This window comes from Bos javanicus, chromosome 1 (assembly GCF_032452875.1).
Source record: "Bos javanicus breed banteng chromosome 1, ARS-OSU_banteng_1.0, whole genome shotgun sequence".
NCBI classification, from domain to species: domain Eukaryota; kingdom Metazoa; phylum Chordata; class Mammalia; order Artiodactyla; family Bovidae; genus Bos; species Bos javanicus.
The window spans coordinates 70433065-70449897 of record NC_083868.1 but is presented as its reverse complement, the minus strand read 5'-3'; the positions used below and the strand labels follow the sequence as shown (position 1 = coordinate 70449897).

General features: G+C 39.8%; 1 protein-coding gene across 5 annotated transcripts in view; it reads right to left on the bottom strand.

The window, feature by feature from the left end:
• Positions 1 to 16833, bottom strand: part of IQCG (IQ motif containing G) — a 55779-nt gene that overhangs the window by 8875 nt on the left and 30071 nt on the right. For all 5 annotated transcript variants that reach the window (XM_061411248.1, XM_061411278.1, XM_061411256.1 and 2 more), the window contains 3 exons: positions 16741 to 16822; positions 8836 to 8997; positions 6354 to 6428 (listed from right to left, as the gene is read on the bottom strand). In XM_061411248.1, the coding sequence (XP_061267232.1) occupies positions 6354 to 6428; positions 8836 to 8997; positions 16741 to 16822 (319 nt within the window). The remainder of the gene's footprint in view (positions 1 to 6353; positions 6429 to 8835; positions 8998 to 16740; positions 16823 to 16833) is intronic.

Here is a 16833-nt window from a genome sequence, read left to right as displayed (position 1 = left end):
TGCAGTTGGAGTCACCATTCGATTATATTTACATTAGTCCACAGTCACTCTCCAAGATCATTCAATGGCACAGGCCAAACAGCTGACTTGAATGGGAATGTGATCAATGTCACTACCTCCACTTCAAAGTCTTTGATGTTGGCATTAATTTCAGCAGTTACACTGAGACTACAGTACTGCTTATGTTCACTATCTTGGTAGGGATGGCTTCTCTTAGGCCCTTCCTATCATAATGGCCCTCACTCCATGAATCAGGAGCCAAGGTGAAAATTCTGTTACCAAGTATGTCTTACTCCAACCATATGTTCAGTAACTGGGGAAAATAACCATAGGGTAGATCCATAGAAAAGTGAGCCCAGAGTAATCGGACTTAAGTCTCCATCTATCACCTGACCATCATAATCACCCATTTTGAGAAGGGTCCACAGTGTTGTCTTGAATCCCCAGGAATTAGCATCAATTCAGAGCCAATGTTCAGTAACCTCAAAAGGTCTGGGTATTTTCTTTTTTCCAGTGCATAGTCACTCTAACAAGTAGGTCCCTTGGGTAAGGCTTAGAGGAAGATTCAATTGCATTACTTGTACAAGTGAACAGTCGCTAGTGAGTTCACCTTCAGGGGGACCTGCTGCCCTCAATCAAGGGGCTCTGGGTCTGTGAATTTACTTGGTTTGGAACCTGGGTGAGAGGCCACGACTCTTCATTGTGGTGATTCAAATCAAGTTTTTGGCTACTAGATTTGGACTTTTTCTCTGCTGTATAGCTCAAGTACTGCTTTATCCCAGTACCTCCCTGTAGTTAAGTGCAGCCACATGTCCTCTGGCACTCCATGATCCTACCAACTCCACTGAAATCAGGACTGGCATCACCTGTGGTCTTACCTGGCCTACATAAGAAAGCAAGCACAGGGCTTTTCAAGGGTGCAGGTATTCCCCTAACTAAGAAGCTGAAGTTGAACAGTTCTATGAAGACCTACAAGACCTTTTAGAACTAACACCCAAAAAAGATGTCCTTTTCATTATAGAGGACTGGAATGCAAAAGTAGGAAGTCAAGAAACACCTGGAGTAACAGGCAAATTTGGCCTTGGAGTACAGAATGAAGCAGGGCAAAGGCTAATAGAGTTTTGCCAAGAGAACTCACTGGTCATAGCAAACACCCTCTTCCAACAACACAAGAGAAGACTACATACGGACATCACCAGATGGTCAACACCGAAATCAGAATGATTATATTCTTTGCAGCCAAACATGGAGAAGCTCTATACAGTCAGCAAAAACAAGACAGGGAGCTGACTGTGGCTCAGATCATGAACTTCTTATTGTCAAATTCAGACTTAAATTGAATAAAGTAGGGAAAACCACTAGACCATTCAGGTATGACCTAAATCAAACCCCTTACGATTATACAGTGGAAGTGAGAAATAGATTTAAGGGCCTAGATCTGATAGATAGAGTGCCTGATGAACTATGGAATGAGGTTCGTGACATTGTACAAGAGACAGGGATCAAGACCATCCCCAAGAAAAAGAAATGCAAAAAGGCAAAATGGCTGTCTAAGGAGGCCTTACAAATACCTTGAAAACAAGAGAAGCAGAAAGCAAAGGAGAAAAGGAAAAATATACCCATTTGAATGCAGAGTTCTAAAGAATAGCAAGGCGAGATAAGAAAGCCTTCCTCAGTGATCAGTGCAAAGAAAGAGGAAAACAACAGAATGGGAAAGACTAGAGATCTCTTCAAGAAAATCAGAGATACCAAGGGAACATTTCATGCAAAGATGGGCTCAATAAAGGACAGAAATGGTATGGACCTAACAGAAGCAGAAGATATTAAGAAGGGTGGCAAGAATACACAGAAGAACTGTACAAAAAAGATCTTCACAACCCAGATAATTACGATGGTGTGATCACTCACCTAGAACCAGGCATCCTGGAATGTGAAGTCAAGTCAAAGCCTTAGGAAGCATCACTACGAACAAAGCTAGCGGAGGTGATGGAATTCCAGTTGAGCTATTTCAAATCCTGAAAGATGATGCCGTGAAAGTGCTGCACTCAATATGCCAGCAAATTTGAAAGACTCAGCAGTGGCCACAGGACTGGAAAAGGGCAGTTTTCATTCCAATTCCAAAGAAAGGCAATGCCAAAGAATGCTCAAACTACCACACAATTACATTCATCTCACACGCTAATAAAGTAATGCTCAAAACTCTCCAAGTCAGGCTTCAGCAATACGTGAACCATCAACTTCCAGATGTTCAATCTGGTTTTAGAAAAGGCAGAGGAACCAGAGATCAAATGGCCAACATCCGCTGGATCATTGAAAAAGCAAGAGAGTTCCAGAAAAATATCTATTTTTGCTTTATTGACTATGCCAAAGCTTTTGACTGTGCGGATCACAACAAACTGGAAAATTCTGAGAGATGGGAATACCAGACCACCTGATCTGCCTCTTGAGAAACCTGTATGCAGGTCAGGAAGCAACAGTTAGAACTGGACATGGAACAACAGACTGGTTCCAAATAGTAAAAGGAGTACATCAAGGCTGTACATTGTCACCCTGCTTATTTAACTTATATGCAGAGTACATCATGAGAAACATTGGGCTGGATGAAGCACAAGCTGGAATCAAGATTGCCAGAAGAAATATCAATAACCTCAGATACGCAGATGACACCACCCTTTTGGCATAAAGAGAAGAAGAACTAAAAAGCCTCTTGATGAAAGTGAAAGAGGAGAGTAAAAAAGTTAGCTTAAAGCTCAACATTTAGAAAACTAAGATCATGACATCCAGTCCCATCACTTCATGGAAAATAGATGGGGAAACAGTGGCAGACTTTATTTTTGGGGGCTCCAAAATCACGGCAGATGGTGACTGCAGCCATGAAATTAAAAGACGCTTACTCCTTGGAAGAAATTTTATGACCAACCTAGACAGCATATTAGAAAGCAAAGACATTACTTTGTCAACAAAGGTCCATCTAGTCAAGGCTATGGTTTTTCCAATAGTCATGTATGGATGTGAGAGTTGGACTATAAAGAAAGCTGAGTGCAGAAGAATTGATGCTTTTAAAGTGTGGTGTGGAGAAGACTCTTGAGAGTCCCTTGGACTGCAAGGAGATTCAACCAGTCCATCCTAAAGGAGATCAGTCCTAGGTGTTCATAGGAAGGACTGATGTGAAGCTGAAACTCCAATACTTTGGCCACCTGATGCAAAGAGCTGACTTATTTGAACAGACCTTGATGCCGGGAAAGATTGAAGGCAGGAGGAGAAGGGGATGACAGAGGATGAGATGGTTGGATGGCATCACTGATTCAATGGACATGAGTTTGGGTAAACTCCAGGAGTTGGTGATGGATAGGGAGGCCTGGCATGCTGCGGTCCATGGGTCACAGAGAGTCAGACACGACTGAGTGACTGAACTGAACTGAACTGGATGCATTAGTAAAGAACTGTCTTCTAGGAAGGAGTGTCTCACAGAAACTTGTTACAGGTGGGTGTTTGAGTTGGTGTTAGACCACACATGATAAATTCACATTGTATTCCTATCTCCCTAAGTCTTTTGAATTCTCTCCTCCATTATAGCAAAGAAGCACTGACATCTCCACTTAATTAAATGAGTCCAGGTTTTAACTAACCAATCAAGCAAACTGTTAAGAGTCACCTCCAGCTGCACAAGCTAACACATTAAATCCAGACTCTCTAGTAAACAGGTCCACATCAATGAACTCGACCTAATCCAGTGTTCTATTCTACCTTCCTTGGCCCAACAACCTTAGAATCCATTCTCATACCTGTCTCCAGGGCTTATGCCAATATATATCAGTAAAGTCTTGTAATTCTTTTAGAATGTAAGTTATGTCCTTCTAAGTTATAGTCATCCGAGTTATATACGAGCCTGGAACCCTCTGAGATTTGACTCTAGTGATGGAACCACGGACAAAAGGGGTGATTGCACTAGGTCTTGAGAGCTAGCATCCCTTTCAAAGCATCTGCCTCAGATGCAGTTATTATCACAGGGCTTTCAGGGAAAATAAGACTAATCTCCTCAGACATAGGAGGGCAGGCGACTTCCACCAGCAAGAGAGGCTTACGGTGACGTGGGGTTTCAAGAATGTAAATTACATACCAGGAATTCCCATTCCAAGTTGCAGGGTCCTATTTTCTCCCAAGGAACCCTAACTTGCACATGAGAAACTCGTCATGACCATGAATGAATTCATGTGTAGTACTGACTGAAACACCATTAAAACCAACAGTAGAGAAACAGTGCCACAGTATTACTTTAGTAATACTACTAAACATTACACTTGCCATTCTATGTATACAATAAGCCACAAAATGGAAACGGATGTATAAATAATGAGAGGGGAAACAGGAAACTGCTATTATTTACCGTCAATAGAAGGGGGTGACAGAGGATGAGATGGTTGGATGGCATCATTGACTCAAAGGATATGAGTTTGAGCAAACTCAGGGAGATGGTGAAGGGCAGGAAAGAAAGTCTGGCGTGCTGCAGTCCAGGGGGTTGCAGAGTCAGATACGACTTAGCAACTGGACAACAGCAAGATTTTCTACCTAGAAAATCCAAATGAACCAACTTGAAAACCATTAAAAACTAATATGAGGGGACATAAGGAATCTAGAACAATATACAAAAATGAATAGCCTTTCCATATAGCCTGCACTTAGAGGCATGTCCACTGAGAGAAAGATGGTTACCTAAACCTTGGTATATCCTCTCTTTGGCATATGATACACCAAATATACTGCTTTAGAAAAAATTAGAGACAATGCAAATTAAAAAAAAAACTGGGTCTGTAAAAAATATATACTATGATATATATATACTATATATATGTATAAAATATATACATATCCAATTTATGTCAAAACAAATATAAAGAAATAAATACTAAAAACAAGTAAGCATTTAGGTATATACACAAGAACATACATGAAAAGAAAAAGATATGGAAGAAATACTTGAAAATGGGAGTAATTAAGAGAGCTTTCACTTTTAAAAATCTATACATTTCTGTACTGTTTCAAATTTTTTATTAAAAAGTATCTATGTATTGCTTAGGTTATTGGGCTGAAGATCTGGGTAACACTAACTTTATCCATCCAACATCCATTTATCCACCAATTCATCTGACTGTTATCAAATACTTGCTCTATATCTCACATTTGAGGTAGGTAACATGACTCATAATCCTGAAATTGCAGGGGTGCAGGTTCTAATAGCCTAGTGATATGTTTTTCAGTAAAGCCCTGTGAGACAGCATCTAGAAATCATCTTCTTTAACCACAAATTTGGAATTATTTACTAAAACTTCATCAGCTTTCTCAAAGGTAGGCTATATCATGAGTAAGTGGGAAATTTTTTTCCTTATTCAGCCAACAGAGATATTTTGAAAGGTTCTTTCCATCCAGCTTGTTTTGTTACTAGAATTGGAAATACTAATTCAAACCATTTCAGTCACGTAATTTATATAATTATATGAATAATTTCATAATTCACACAATAAGAAATAAAGTGAGTAAATAAATATGTGGAAAAAATGGTCAATTCCATTAGTAAGCAAAAAAAAAAAAAAAGGCAAAATAAAACAACTCATTAAACTAGCCGACTTAAAAAAAAATATCTAAAGCAGTTAGTTCCATTGAGGATACCTTCAAATTAGTACCTGTATCCCTTGCTGATGTCAGTGTAAAACAGAGACTACTAGCAATATTTATCAAAAGTCACAAAATACCAGTCTCTCAAATAATAATCTCAGGCTTGAGATTTACTTTTAGCAAATAATTGCGGTGAAGAAAACAGTCATTTGGGCCAACCTTTCATTACTGCATTATTTACAGTAATGAAACTTTGGAAATAACCTAAATATCCAGAACAAAGAGTAACAAATAAATTATAGAATAACCACTCTGTGGAACATTATAAAACCATTTAAAATTAATTATTTTACAAGGAGACTATGATAAAATGAAAAAAATGGGTGAAAAAACAACAGGCAATTTTTAAAAAATCTTCACACAACTAAGAATGTTACTTTTATAATTTTAAAAAAATCAGGAAATTTAAAATTATGACTATGAGGCAATATAAGAACAAGAAAATAGTGCCTTTTATAATACTAAATGACAAAATTTTACCTGTACCCAAATTACAGCTTTATAAAACATTTATCCAGATGGATAACTTATACAGAAAACATGGGCTATATAGCTCTTTTATTAGGCTGGTACGATTACGGTCAATTTTTCTTTCCTTAAAAAAAATTGCTTTGCTGTCCTTGGCATTTTATAAGTGGGAAACAAACACTTCAGAGGATAAGAAAGGTTTGGGGACCCACCTGCTGCTCCTTTCTAAGGAACAGTTCGATCTCGGCATGAATCCGGTTCTCTTCTTCAGTTTTCAGCCGTAGCTTCTGTGAATAACAAACCAACATCAGAATTCTTCCCAACAGGGCTGCAAGTGAGTTCTCAAGATTAAGGGTGTAGATGTAACAGCAGGACAAGTTTTCTCTACCAGCTGGGATCCTAAGAACTCCACGGTATTCCTCCAGAGCAGCAATGCCGTTTCCCTGAATTCAGTTCATGTTCACAACACATCTGAGTCATGTCGGGCACTGTGTTAGGCACAGGCAACAGCCCAGAGCAAGAGGGCCATAATCCTGTTGCCTGGAAAGTGCTGTCCATTTAAAGAGAGAAACAGTGCTTCAAGGGCACAAGGTTCTCAGGCCTACAAAAGGACATTCCAGAGTGCAAAAAAGTGTTTGCTGTCATAGTCTTAAGCCACACTTGGGAAATAAGCTTTCCGATAAGCAGGGACTCAAAGAACGGAGTCCCCCTACTGCATGCAGATGACATGCTTGACTAATGTTTGTTCCTTCTCGCCAGCATCTTGTTCTTTTAGCCATTTAGCCTCCTCCCCAAATGATTATTTTTAGAAAAAGTTTCCAGGAAGTATACAACATGTTACTATTTATCTGTAATTTGGAAATGAAAATTTGTAGTTCTAAGTACAATATGACAAGTTTGGTACTGAGCTATATAAAGAGATTTTAAAATTTTAATTAAATTAAATGTCTTTAAGAGAGGGTATGATTTAAAGAAATCTGGAAATAAGTTTTGAGTTTTCTTAATGTAAATATATGTTATTTGAAGTAGGTTATTTCTATGACTTAAGGGCAAAATTTCTTAAACACTGCTCTGAATGAACTGAATGAGTTCCATGCAGGGGGGAAAATAGCCTTTTTCCTCTAAAATGAGGGTCTACCCTTGTTTCTTTCTACTGATACTTTTCACTGTGACTTTTCATTTCTATTAATATAAATTTAGGTGTGCATGGAGTTCAGCTCTCTAAATTTTGTATTTCTTAATGGCGGGATTTGTGGAAAATTCTTCAGGAGATGGGACTACTAGACCACCTGACCTGCCTCTTAAGAAACCTGTATGCAGGTCAGGAAGCAACAGTTAGAACTGGACATGGAACAACAGACTGGTTCCAAATAGGAAAAGGAGTACGTCAAGGCTGTATATTGTCACCCTGCTTATTTAACTTACAGACAGAGTACATCATGAGAAACGCTGGGCTGGAAGAAGCACAAGCTGGAATCAAGATTGCCGGGAGAGATATCAATAACCTCAGATATGCAGATGACAGCACCCTTATGGCAGAAAGTGAAGAGGAACTAAAAAGCCTCTTGATGAAAGTAAAAGTGGAGAGTGAAAAAGCTGGCTTAAAGCTCAACATTCAGAAAACGAAGATCATGGCATCCGGTCCCATCACTTCATGGGAAATAGATGGGGAAACAGTGGAAACAGTGTCAGACCTTATTTTTTGGGGCTCTAAAATCACTGCAGATGGTGACTGCAGCCATGAAATTAAAAGACGCTTACTCCTGGGAAGGAAAGTTATGACCAACCTAGACAGCATATTGAAAAGCAGAGACATTCCTTTGCCAACAAAGGTCCGTCTAGTCAAGGCTATGGTTTTTCCTGTGGTCATGTATGGATGTGAGAGTTGGACTGTGAAGAAAGCTGAGTGCCGAAGAATTGATGTTTTTGAACTGTGGTGTTGGAGGACTCTTGAGAGTCCCTTGGACTGCAAGAAGATCCAAGCAGTCCATTCTGAAGGAGATCAGCCCTGGGATTTCTTTGGAAGGAATGATGCTAAAGCTGAAACTCCAGTACTTTGGCCACCTCATGCAAAGAGTTGACTCATTGGAAAAGACTCTGATGCTGGGAGGGATTGGGAGCAGGAGGAGAAGGGGACGACAGAGGATGAGATGGCTGGATGGCATCACTGACTCGATGGACGTGAGTCTCAGTGAACTCTGGGAGTTGGTGATGGACAGGGAGGCCTGGCGTGCTGTGATTCATGGGGTTGCAAAGAGTCGGACATGACTGAGTGACTGAACTGAACTGAACTGAACTGAATGGCAGGATGAAAAATATTGGTTGGGTAAGAAAAGTAGCAGCAAAAACCTACAGTTACTGAGTATCTTGTTTTGCCCTCTCCTGTAATTACCAGAAGAAATGGCAGGCGGCTTCATAAACTAAGGATAAAGTGACCAAGAGAAGAAAGTACAACCAATTTCAAAGTCCTTACAAAAAATCAGGAGATGTAAGCTATACCCCATCAGAATCTCTGCTTGTAAAAAAGCAAGTCTTCATCCTTTTTTTGTCTTTAACCTCAAACGTTAGGGTTGCTGGAGAGAGAGAACAAAGATCAGAGAAGTCTCCCTCTCGCACCTCCTTTGTCGGCTAAAATATCGGGAGTGACAGTTTGAAAGCCAGTCATTGGATTCATTCCTAATTAACAGTGATCACCTCAATCTCTTCCAGCAAGAGCTCTTCTGTTTTGCTACATTTTTTCTGGGTCTGGGAAATCTGCAGTTCTGTGTTTCTCTTCATATAGCGATTCTCCATGTTGGTTTTTGCCTTCATCTCTTGCAACTGGTCCTTGAGGTGAGCAATATATTCATTCCGATTCTGTAGAGGTTAAGACCAGATTTCTAAATTAAAATGCATTCTACCTCCATTCAGCTCAGTCAGCAGCTTAAGCTTTTGTACTTACATATCAACAGGGAACTGGATCTGTTTTTCTGCTATCACACTATGAGAAATTTACCCAATAATCATGGATAGTATAAATGAAAATGAAAAGCAGTTCTAAGACTGTGGGATTCTTCCCTAGGCACATTATTTGGGTATCCTGTATCCACACAGATTTCCCATTACTATTTCATTTTAGTGGAAAGAGCACTGGACTAAATGATCAAAAGACCTAACTTCCCACCCAAGCCCCGCCAATTGTGTGAATTAGGACACATCAGTTAAACTCTCCAAGTCTCACCTTCTTTACAATAGAAACATTAATATCCACCCTGCCTGAAATATCTTAGCAAGTAATTATAAGGATTAATTGACAATGTGTTTGAAAATTCTTCCCAGGTTACAAAGTGCTTGGCAACTTCTCTTCTTTTTTTAATTGCATTAACATTGGTTTATAAAATTACATCAGCTTCATGTGTGCAACATTATATTGATATTTCAACTTCTGTATACATTACAATGTGCTCAAGGCCGAAAATTTAGCTTCCATCCGTCACCATATAGTTGACACCCCTGCTTTACCCGTTTCTTACCCCCAACCCTTTCCCCTTCTGGGACCGACTACTCTGTTCTACATGTTTGTTTTGGTTTGGTTTGTTCATCTATTTTTGTTTGCTTGTTTTAGATTCCACATATGAGTGAAATTATACAGTATTTATCTTTCTTTGTCTGACTTATTTCACTTTGCATGATAATCTCAATGTCCATCCATATTGTCAAAAATAGCAAGATTCCATCTTTGTATGGCTAGGAAGTATCCATTGTCTATACACTGTTGTAAACATGTACCACACCTTCTTTATCCATTTATCTGTCAATGTGAATATAGGTTGTTTCCTTATTGTGGCTGTTCTGAACAATGCTGCAATGAACACAGGGCTACATACACCTTTCTGAATTAGTGTCTTCATGTTCTTTGGATAAATACCCAGAAGTAGAATAGCAGAATCATATGGTAGTTCTTAATTTTTTGAGGGATTTCCATACTGTTTTCCAATGCTGGAGCTGCCACTAAGATATATAGTACTAGAAAGATACTTTCAGAACAGGATTCCAAGAAGGAGTTATTTCCCCACTGAGCCTAGGAATTCTCATTTTCCTTAAATTTTTAGTGCTGGACAACTGAAAATATAGATAGATAGATACATAGATAGATATAGAAATATATCTTCCATAAGCTAGAAGAATTTGAAACTCTGATGATTATTAGAACACTATATTGACTCCGCCTCAGTCAGTCTCTTCCATCGGGAAGCTTCCATAAGCCTCTTATCCTTCTCCATCAGAGGGCAGAAAGACTGAAAACCACAATCACAGAAAACTAACCAATCTGATCACATGGACCACAGCCTTGTCTAACTCAATGACACTATGAGACATGCCATGAAGGGCCACCCGGATGGATGGGTCATGGTGGAGAGTTCTGACAAAACGCAGTCTACTGGAAAAGGGAATGGCAAACCACTTCAGTATTCTTGCCTTGAGAGCCCCATGAACAGTACGAAAATGATGAAAATGCAAAAAGATAGGATAATGAATGATGAACTCCCCAGGTTGGTAGGTGCCCAATATGCTACTGGAGATCAGTGGAGAAATAACTCCAGAAAGAATGAAGGGATGGAGCCAAAGCAAAACAATATCCAGTTGTGGCTGTGACTGGTGATGAAAGTAAAGTCCAGTGCTGCAAAGAGCAATATTGCATAGGAAACCTGGAATGCTAGGTCCATGAATCAAGGCAAATTGGAAGTGTTCAAACACAAGATGGCAAGAGTAAACATCGACATTTTAGGAATCAGCGAACTAAGACTGGAATGGGTGAACTTAACTCAGATGACCATTACATCTACTACTGTGGGCAACAATTCCTTAGAAGAAATGGAGTAGCCATATTAAAAAAAAAAAAAAAGAGTCCGAAATGCAGTACTTGGATGCAATCTCAAAAACAACAGAACGATCTCTGTTCGTTTCCAAGGCAAACCATTCAATATCACATTAATCCAAGTTGATGCCTTGACCAGTAATGCTGAAGAAGCTGAAGTTCATCGGTCTTCTATGAAGATCAACAAGATCTTCTAGAACTAACACCCAAAAAAGATGTCTTTTTCATTATGAGGGACTGGAATGCAAAAGCAGGAAGTCAAGAAGTACCTGGAAGAACAGGCAAATTTGGCCTAGGAGTACAGAATGAAGTAGGGCAAAATCTAATAAAGTTTTGCCAAGAGAACGCACTGGTCATAGCAAACACCTTCTTCCAACAACACAAGAGAAGACTCTACACATGGACATCACCAGGTGGTCAACACCGAAATCAGATTGATTATATGCTTTTCAGCTAAACATGGAGAAGCTCTAATCAGTCAGCAAAAACAAGACCAGGAGCTGACTGTGGCTCAGACCATGAACTCCTTATTGCCAAATTCAGACTTAAATTGAAGAAAGTAGGGAAAAACCACTAGACCTAAATCAACTCCCTTATGATTATACAGTGGAAATGAGAAATAGATTCAAGGGATTAGATCTGAAAGACAGAGTACCTGAAGAACTATGGATGGAGGTTCGTGACATTGTGCAGGAGACAGGGATTAAGACCATCCCCAAGAAAAAGAAATGCAAAAAGGCAAAACGTCTGTCTGAGGAGGCCTTACAAATAGCTGTGAAAAGAAGAGGTGAAAGGCACAAGAGAAAAGCAAAGATATACTCATTTGAATGCAGAGTTCCAAAGAATAGCAAGGAGAGATAAGAAAGCCTTCCTCAGTGATCAATACAAAGAAATAGAGGAAAATAATAGAATGGGAAAGACTAGAGATCTCTTCAAGAAAATTAGAGATACCAAGGGAACATTTCATGCAAGGATGGGCTCAATAAAGGACAGAAATGGTATGGACCTAACAGAAGCAGAAGAAGAGGTGGCAAGAATACATAGAAGAACTGTACAAAAAAGATCTTCACAACCCAGATAATCACGATGGTGTGATCACTCACCTAGAACCAGGCATCCTGGAATGCAAAGTCAAGTGGGCCTCACTACGAACAAAGCTAGTGGAGGTGATGGAATTCCAGTTGAGCTATTTAAATCCTGAAAGATGATGCTGTCAAAGTGCTGCACTCAATATGCCAGCAAATTTGGAAAACTCAGCAGTGGCCACAGGACTGGAAAAGTCAGTTTTCATTCTAATCCCAAAGAGAGGCAATGCCAAAGAATGTTCAAACTACTGCACAATTGCACTCATCTCACACGCTAGTAAAGTAATGCTCAAAATTCTACAGGCCAGGCTTTAACAGCAAGTGAACTGTCAACATCCAGATGTTCAAGCTGGATTAAGAAAAGGCAGAGGAACCAGAGACCAAATTGCCAACATCCATTGGATCATCAACAAAGCAAGCGAATTTCAGAAAAATATCTATTTCTGCTTTATTGATTATGCCAAAGCCTTTGACTGTATGGATCACAACAAACTGGAAAATTCTGAAAGAGAGGGGAATACCAGACCACCTGACCTGCCTCCTGAGAAATCTGTACGTATGTCAGGAAGGAACAGTTAGAACTGGACATGGAACAACAGACTGGTTCCAAACAGGAAAAGGAGTACGTCAAGGCTGTATATTGTCACCCTGCTTATTTTTTTTTTTTTTTTCAACTTTATTTATTTATTTATTTTTTTTCCCATCCTGAACCCTCCTCCCTCCCCCTCCCCATACCATCCCCCTGGGCCTTGGGAGAATGGCATTGAAACATGTGAAATGTCATGTATGAAACGAGATGCCAGTCCAGGTTCAGTGCACCCTGCTTATTTAACTTATATGCAGGGTACATCATGACAAACACTGGGCTGGATGAAGCACAAGCTGGAATCAAGATTTCCAGGAGAAATATCAATAACCTCAGATATGCAGATAATACCACCCTTAAGGCAGAAAGCGAAGAAGAACTAAAAAGCCTTGTGATGAAAGTGAAAGACGAGAGTGAAAAAACTGGCTTAAAACTCAACTTTCAGAAAAGTAAGATCATGGTATCTGGTCCCATCAGTTCATGGTAAATAGATGGGGAAACAATGGAAACAGCGACAGACTTTATTTTGGGGGGCTCCAAAATCACTGCAGATGGTGACTGTAGCTATGAAATTAAAAGATGATTGCTCCTTGGAAGAAAAGCTATGACCACCCTAGACAGCATATTAAAAAGTAGAGACATTACTTTGCCAAGAAAGGTCCATCTAGTCAAAGCTATGGTTTTTCCAGTAGTCATGTATGGCTGTGAGAGTTGGACTATAAAGAAAGCTGAGAGTGGAAGAATTGATGTTTTTGAACTGTGGTGTTGGAGAAGACTCTTGGGAGTCCCTTGGACAGCTAGGAGATCCAACCGATCCATCCTAAAGGAAATCAGTCCTGAATATTCATTGGAAGAACTGATGCTGAAGGTGACACTCCCAATACTTTGGCCACCTGATGCGAAGAACTGACTCATTTGAAAAAACCCTGAGGCTGGGAAAGATTGAATGCAGGAGAAGAAGGGGACAACAGAGGATGAGATGGTTTAATGGTTTCACTGACTCAATGGACATGAGTTTGAGTAAACTCTGGGAGTTGGTGATGGACAGGGAGGCCTGGTGAGCTGCAGTCCATGGTGTCGCAAAGAGTCTGACATGACTGAGCAACTGAACTGAACTATACTGACTCTCGGAGAAGGCAATGGCACCCCACTCCAGTACTCTTGCTTGGAAAATCCCATGGACGGAGGAGCCTATTAGGCTGCAATCCATGGGGTTGCTAAGAGTCGGACATGACTGAGCAACTTCACTTTCACTTTTCACTTTCATGCATTGGAGAAGGAAATGGCAGCCCACTCCAGTGTTCTTGCCTGGAGAATCCCAGGGATAGGGGAGCCTGGTGGGCTGCCATCTATGGGGTCGCACAGAGTCGGACACGACTGAAGTGACTTAGCATAGCATAGCATACTGACTTTAAGAAGAAGCAAAGTGAAACTAAAGTCCTGATTCTGGCTAGAAAAATCTTGTAAGTTGAGAATTACAAAGACTTAACTGTCTTCAACGGTTTCATTAGAGGTTGTTGTTGTTATTCCGTTGCTAAGTCGTGTCCAACTCTTTCTGATCCCATGAACTATAGCACACCAGGCTTCTCTGTCCTTCACTATCTCCCGAGTTTGCTCAAACTCATGTCCATTGAGTCAGTGATGCCATCCAACCATCTCATCCTCTGTCGCCCCTTTCACCTCTTGCCCTGAATCTTTCTTAGCAACAGGGCTTTTTCCCAAGGAGTCGGCTCGTCACATCAGGTAGTCAAAGTATTAAAGCTTGGGCTTCAGCATCAGTCTGTCCAATGAATATTCAGGATTGACTCCTTTAGGATTGACTGGTTTGATCTCCTTGCTGTCCAAGGGACTCTCAAGAGTTCTCCAACACCACAGTTTAAAAGCATCAATTCTTCAGCACTCAGCCTTCTTTATGGTCCAACTGTCACATCCATACATGACTACTGGAAAAACCATAGCTTTGACGATACAGACCTTTGTTGGCAAAGTAATGTCCCTGCTTTTTTTAATACATTGTCTAGGTTTGTCATAGCTTTTCCTCCAAGGAGCAAGCATCTTTTAATTTCGTAGCTGCAGTCACTGTCCACATTGATTTTGGAGGCCAAGAAAATGAAATCTGATACTGTTTCCAATTTTTCCACATCTATTTGCCATGAGGTGATGGGACTGGATGTCATGATCTTTGTTTTTTGAATGTTGAGTTTTAAGCCAACTTTTTCACTCTCCTCTTTCACCTCTATCAAGAGACTCTTAAGTTCCTCTTCACTTCCAGTAGGAAGCTTCACAACTCAATTATTCCCTCACATTCCAGTGATCTCCACACATACTTTCACACACTCAAGCCTGCCACCTTAATTGCTGGCATCAGTTTCTGACCCATAGGTCTCCCGTATGCATGTACTTCCTGTTTTCCAACCTTGACTTGACCACTGGTTCTTCAGTAACTCTAGAGATTTTACTTGATTTCATCTTGCCAGTTGTTTTTTGTTCAAGGTTTGTCTTCAGTCTTCTAGTCCTGGTTTCACTCCTTTTCTGATGATCAAAATATCTGAGTGATATTCTACTTTAGTTTTACTGAGCCTGAATGTAACAGCTGAGACTGAAATCCAAGAAGGTAAGTTTCACAAGCAAGTTACTTGTTGGAAAAATTATATTATCAACAATATAATGTAAAGAAAAGAGAAAAAAGGGGGTTGTGATAGTAGCGTAGGGGACTTGATTGGCAGAGCCCAAAGCTGAGGTCTCTTTTGATACTATTTGGTTTGAAGTCTTAAAAGGACATTAATATAAATATCTTTTTTTTTTAATACTCAAGGAATACAAGAAGAACTTATAATAATGGTAGAGTTTTTGAGGGGAAAAAAAAGTTAAGAAACTTCTGAAAAATTCTATTCATTACAGAGAAAGCCTAAGCGTACACCAGTTTTTATAAAGTTTTTGGAGGTGACGGTGGTGCAAAAATGGTTTTCAAAGAGCGTAAGCTATAAACACAGGGTTAATAGGGATATTGAAGTAAAAATAAATAACAAAGGTACTTTAAAACTGATAATAGAAAATAAGAGAGGATGCTAAGCAAGTCAGAAGACCTAAAGATAATAAATATCTCAGAAGAAAGGCTAGTGACCTTCTTTAGACAATTCTTCCAAATATATTTTCCTAATATTCTTCTAACTTCTTTGTAGGAGATAAGGAAGATTCCTATATCTGAAGTATAAGCTTGTCCAAATAGCTAGGCAATGAAAAGCTAATATATCAGGCCATACTTAGTAACTTTCTTAATTCTAATAGTCATGGTACTAATTTCTAACTGCCCAAACACAGTTTTGTAAGTACCTGCTTAAAACTTGGGATGCATTTCCTTATACAGGTAAATTAGACATAAAGTAAGGCCCTAATGACCAGAAAAGCTCAATAAATCCACTCTGTAGTTGAAATATAATACAAATGACATTATTAACACTAACCATTAGGTGTAAGGAGTATTTGTGTTGTGCTTAGTCACTAAGTTGCGTCCAACCCTTTGTGACCCCATGGACTGTAGCCCACCAGGCTTCTCTGTCCATGGGGATTCTCCAGGCAAGAATACTGGAGTGGGTTGCCATGCCCTCCTCCAGGGGATCTTCCCAACCCAGGGACTGAAACCAGGTCTCCCGCATTGCAGGCAGATTCTTTACCATCTGGGCCACCAGAGAAGCCTTGTAAGGAGTATGTGATGTGCTTAAGGTACTACCTAGGACCATAATCTCCCATCTGGAACCTTGGCATACAAGAGACTGCCTGAGACAAGGTCTCCTAGAAGGAAGGAGTGGGTGATATGGTTGGATTGGTTGGGAGGGGTAAGAACAGACTAAGAGCTCCAGAGTGTTAGAGTCTCTCAAAGTTCGATTCTGGACATGTTTGTGCATTCCACCAAATATCTGCTATCCTTTTATTTTTAATATAAATATTAAAGGCAACTCAGGGAAAACAACAATTTCTTATACATAACTTCTTTTTTTGCTTGAAAAAGATGACTTCTACTTAGCTGTTATCAACCCAGTAACTTTTGGTGTTGTCCAGATAATTCTTACCTGTACTTCAGCTTGCCTTTCTTTTTTGACATTAAGCAACTGTTTTTGAAGAGATTTTATCTTCTTTCTTCCATTTTCCTCCCTAGAGAAAAT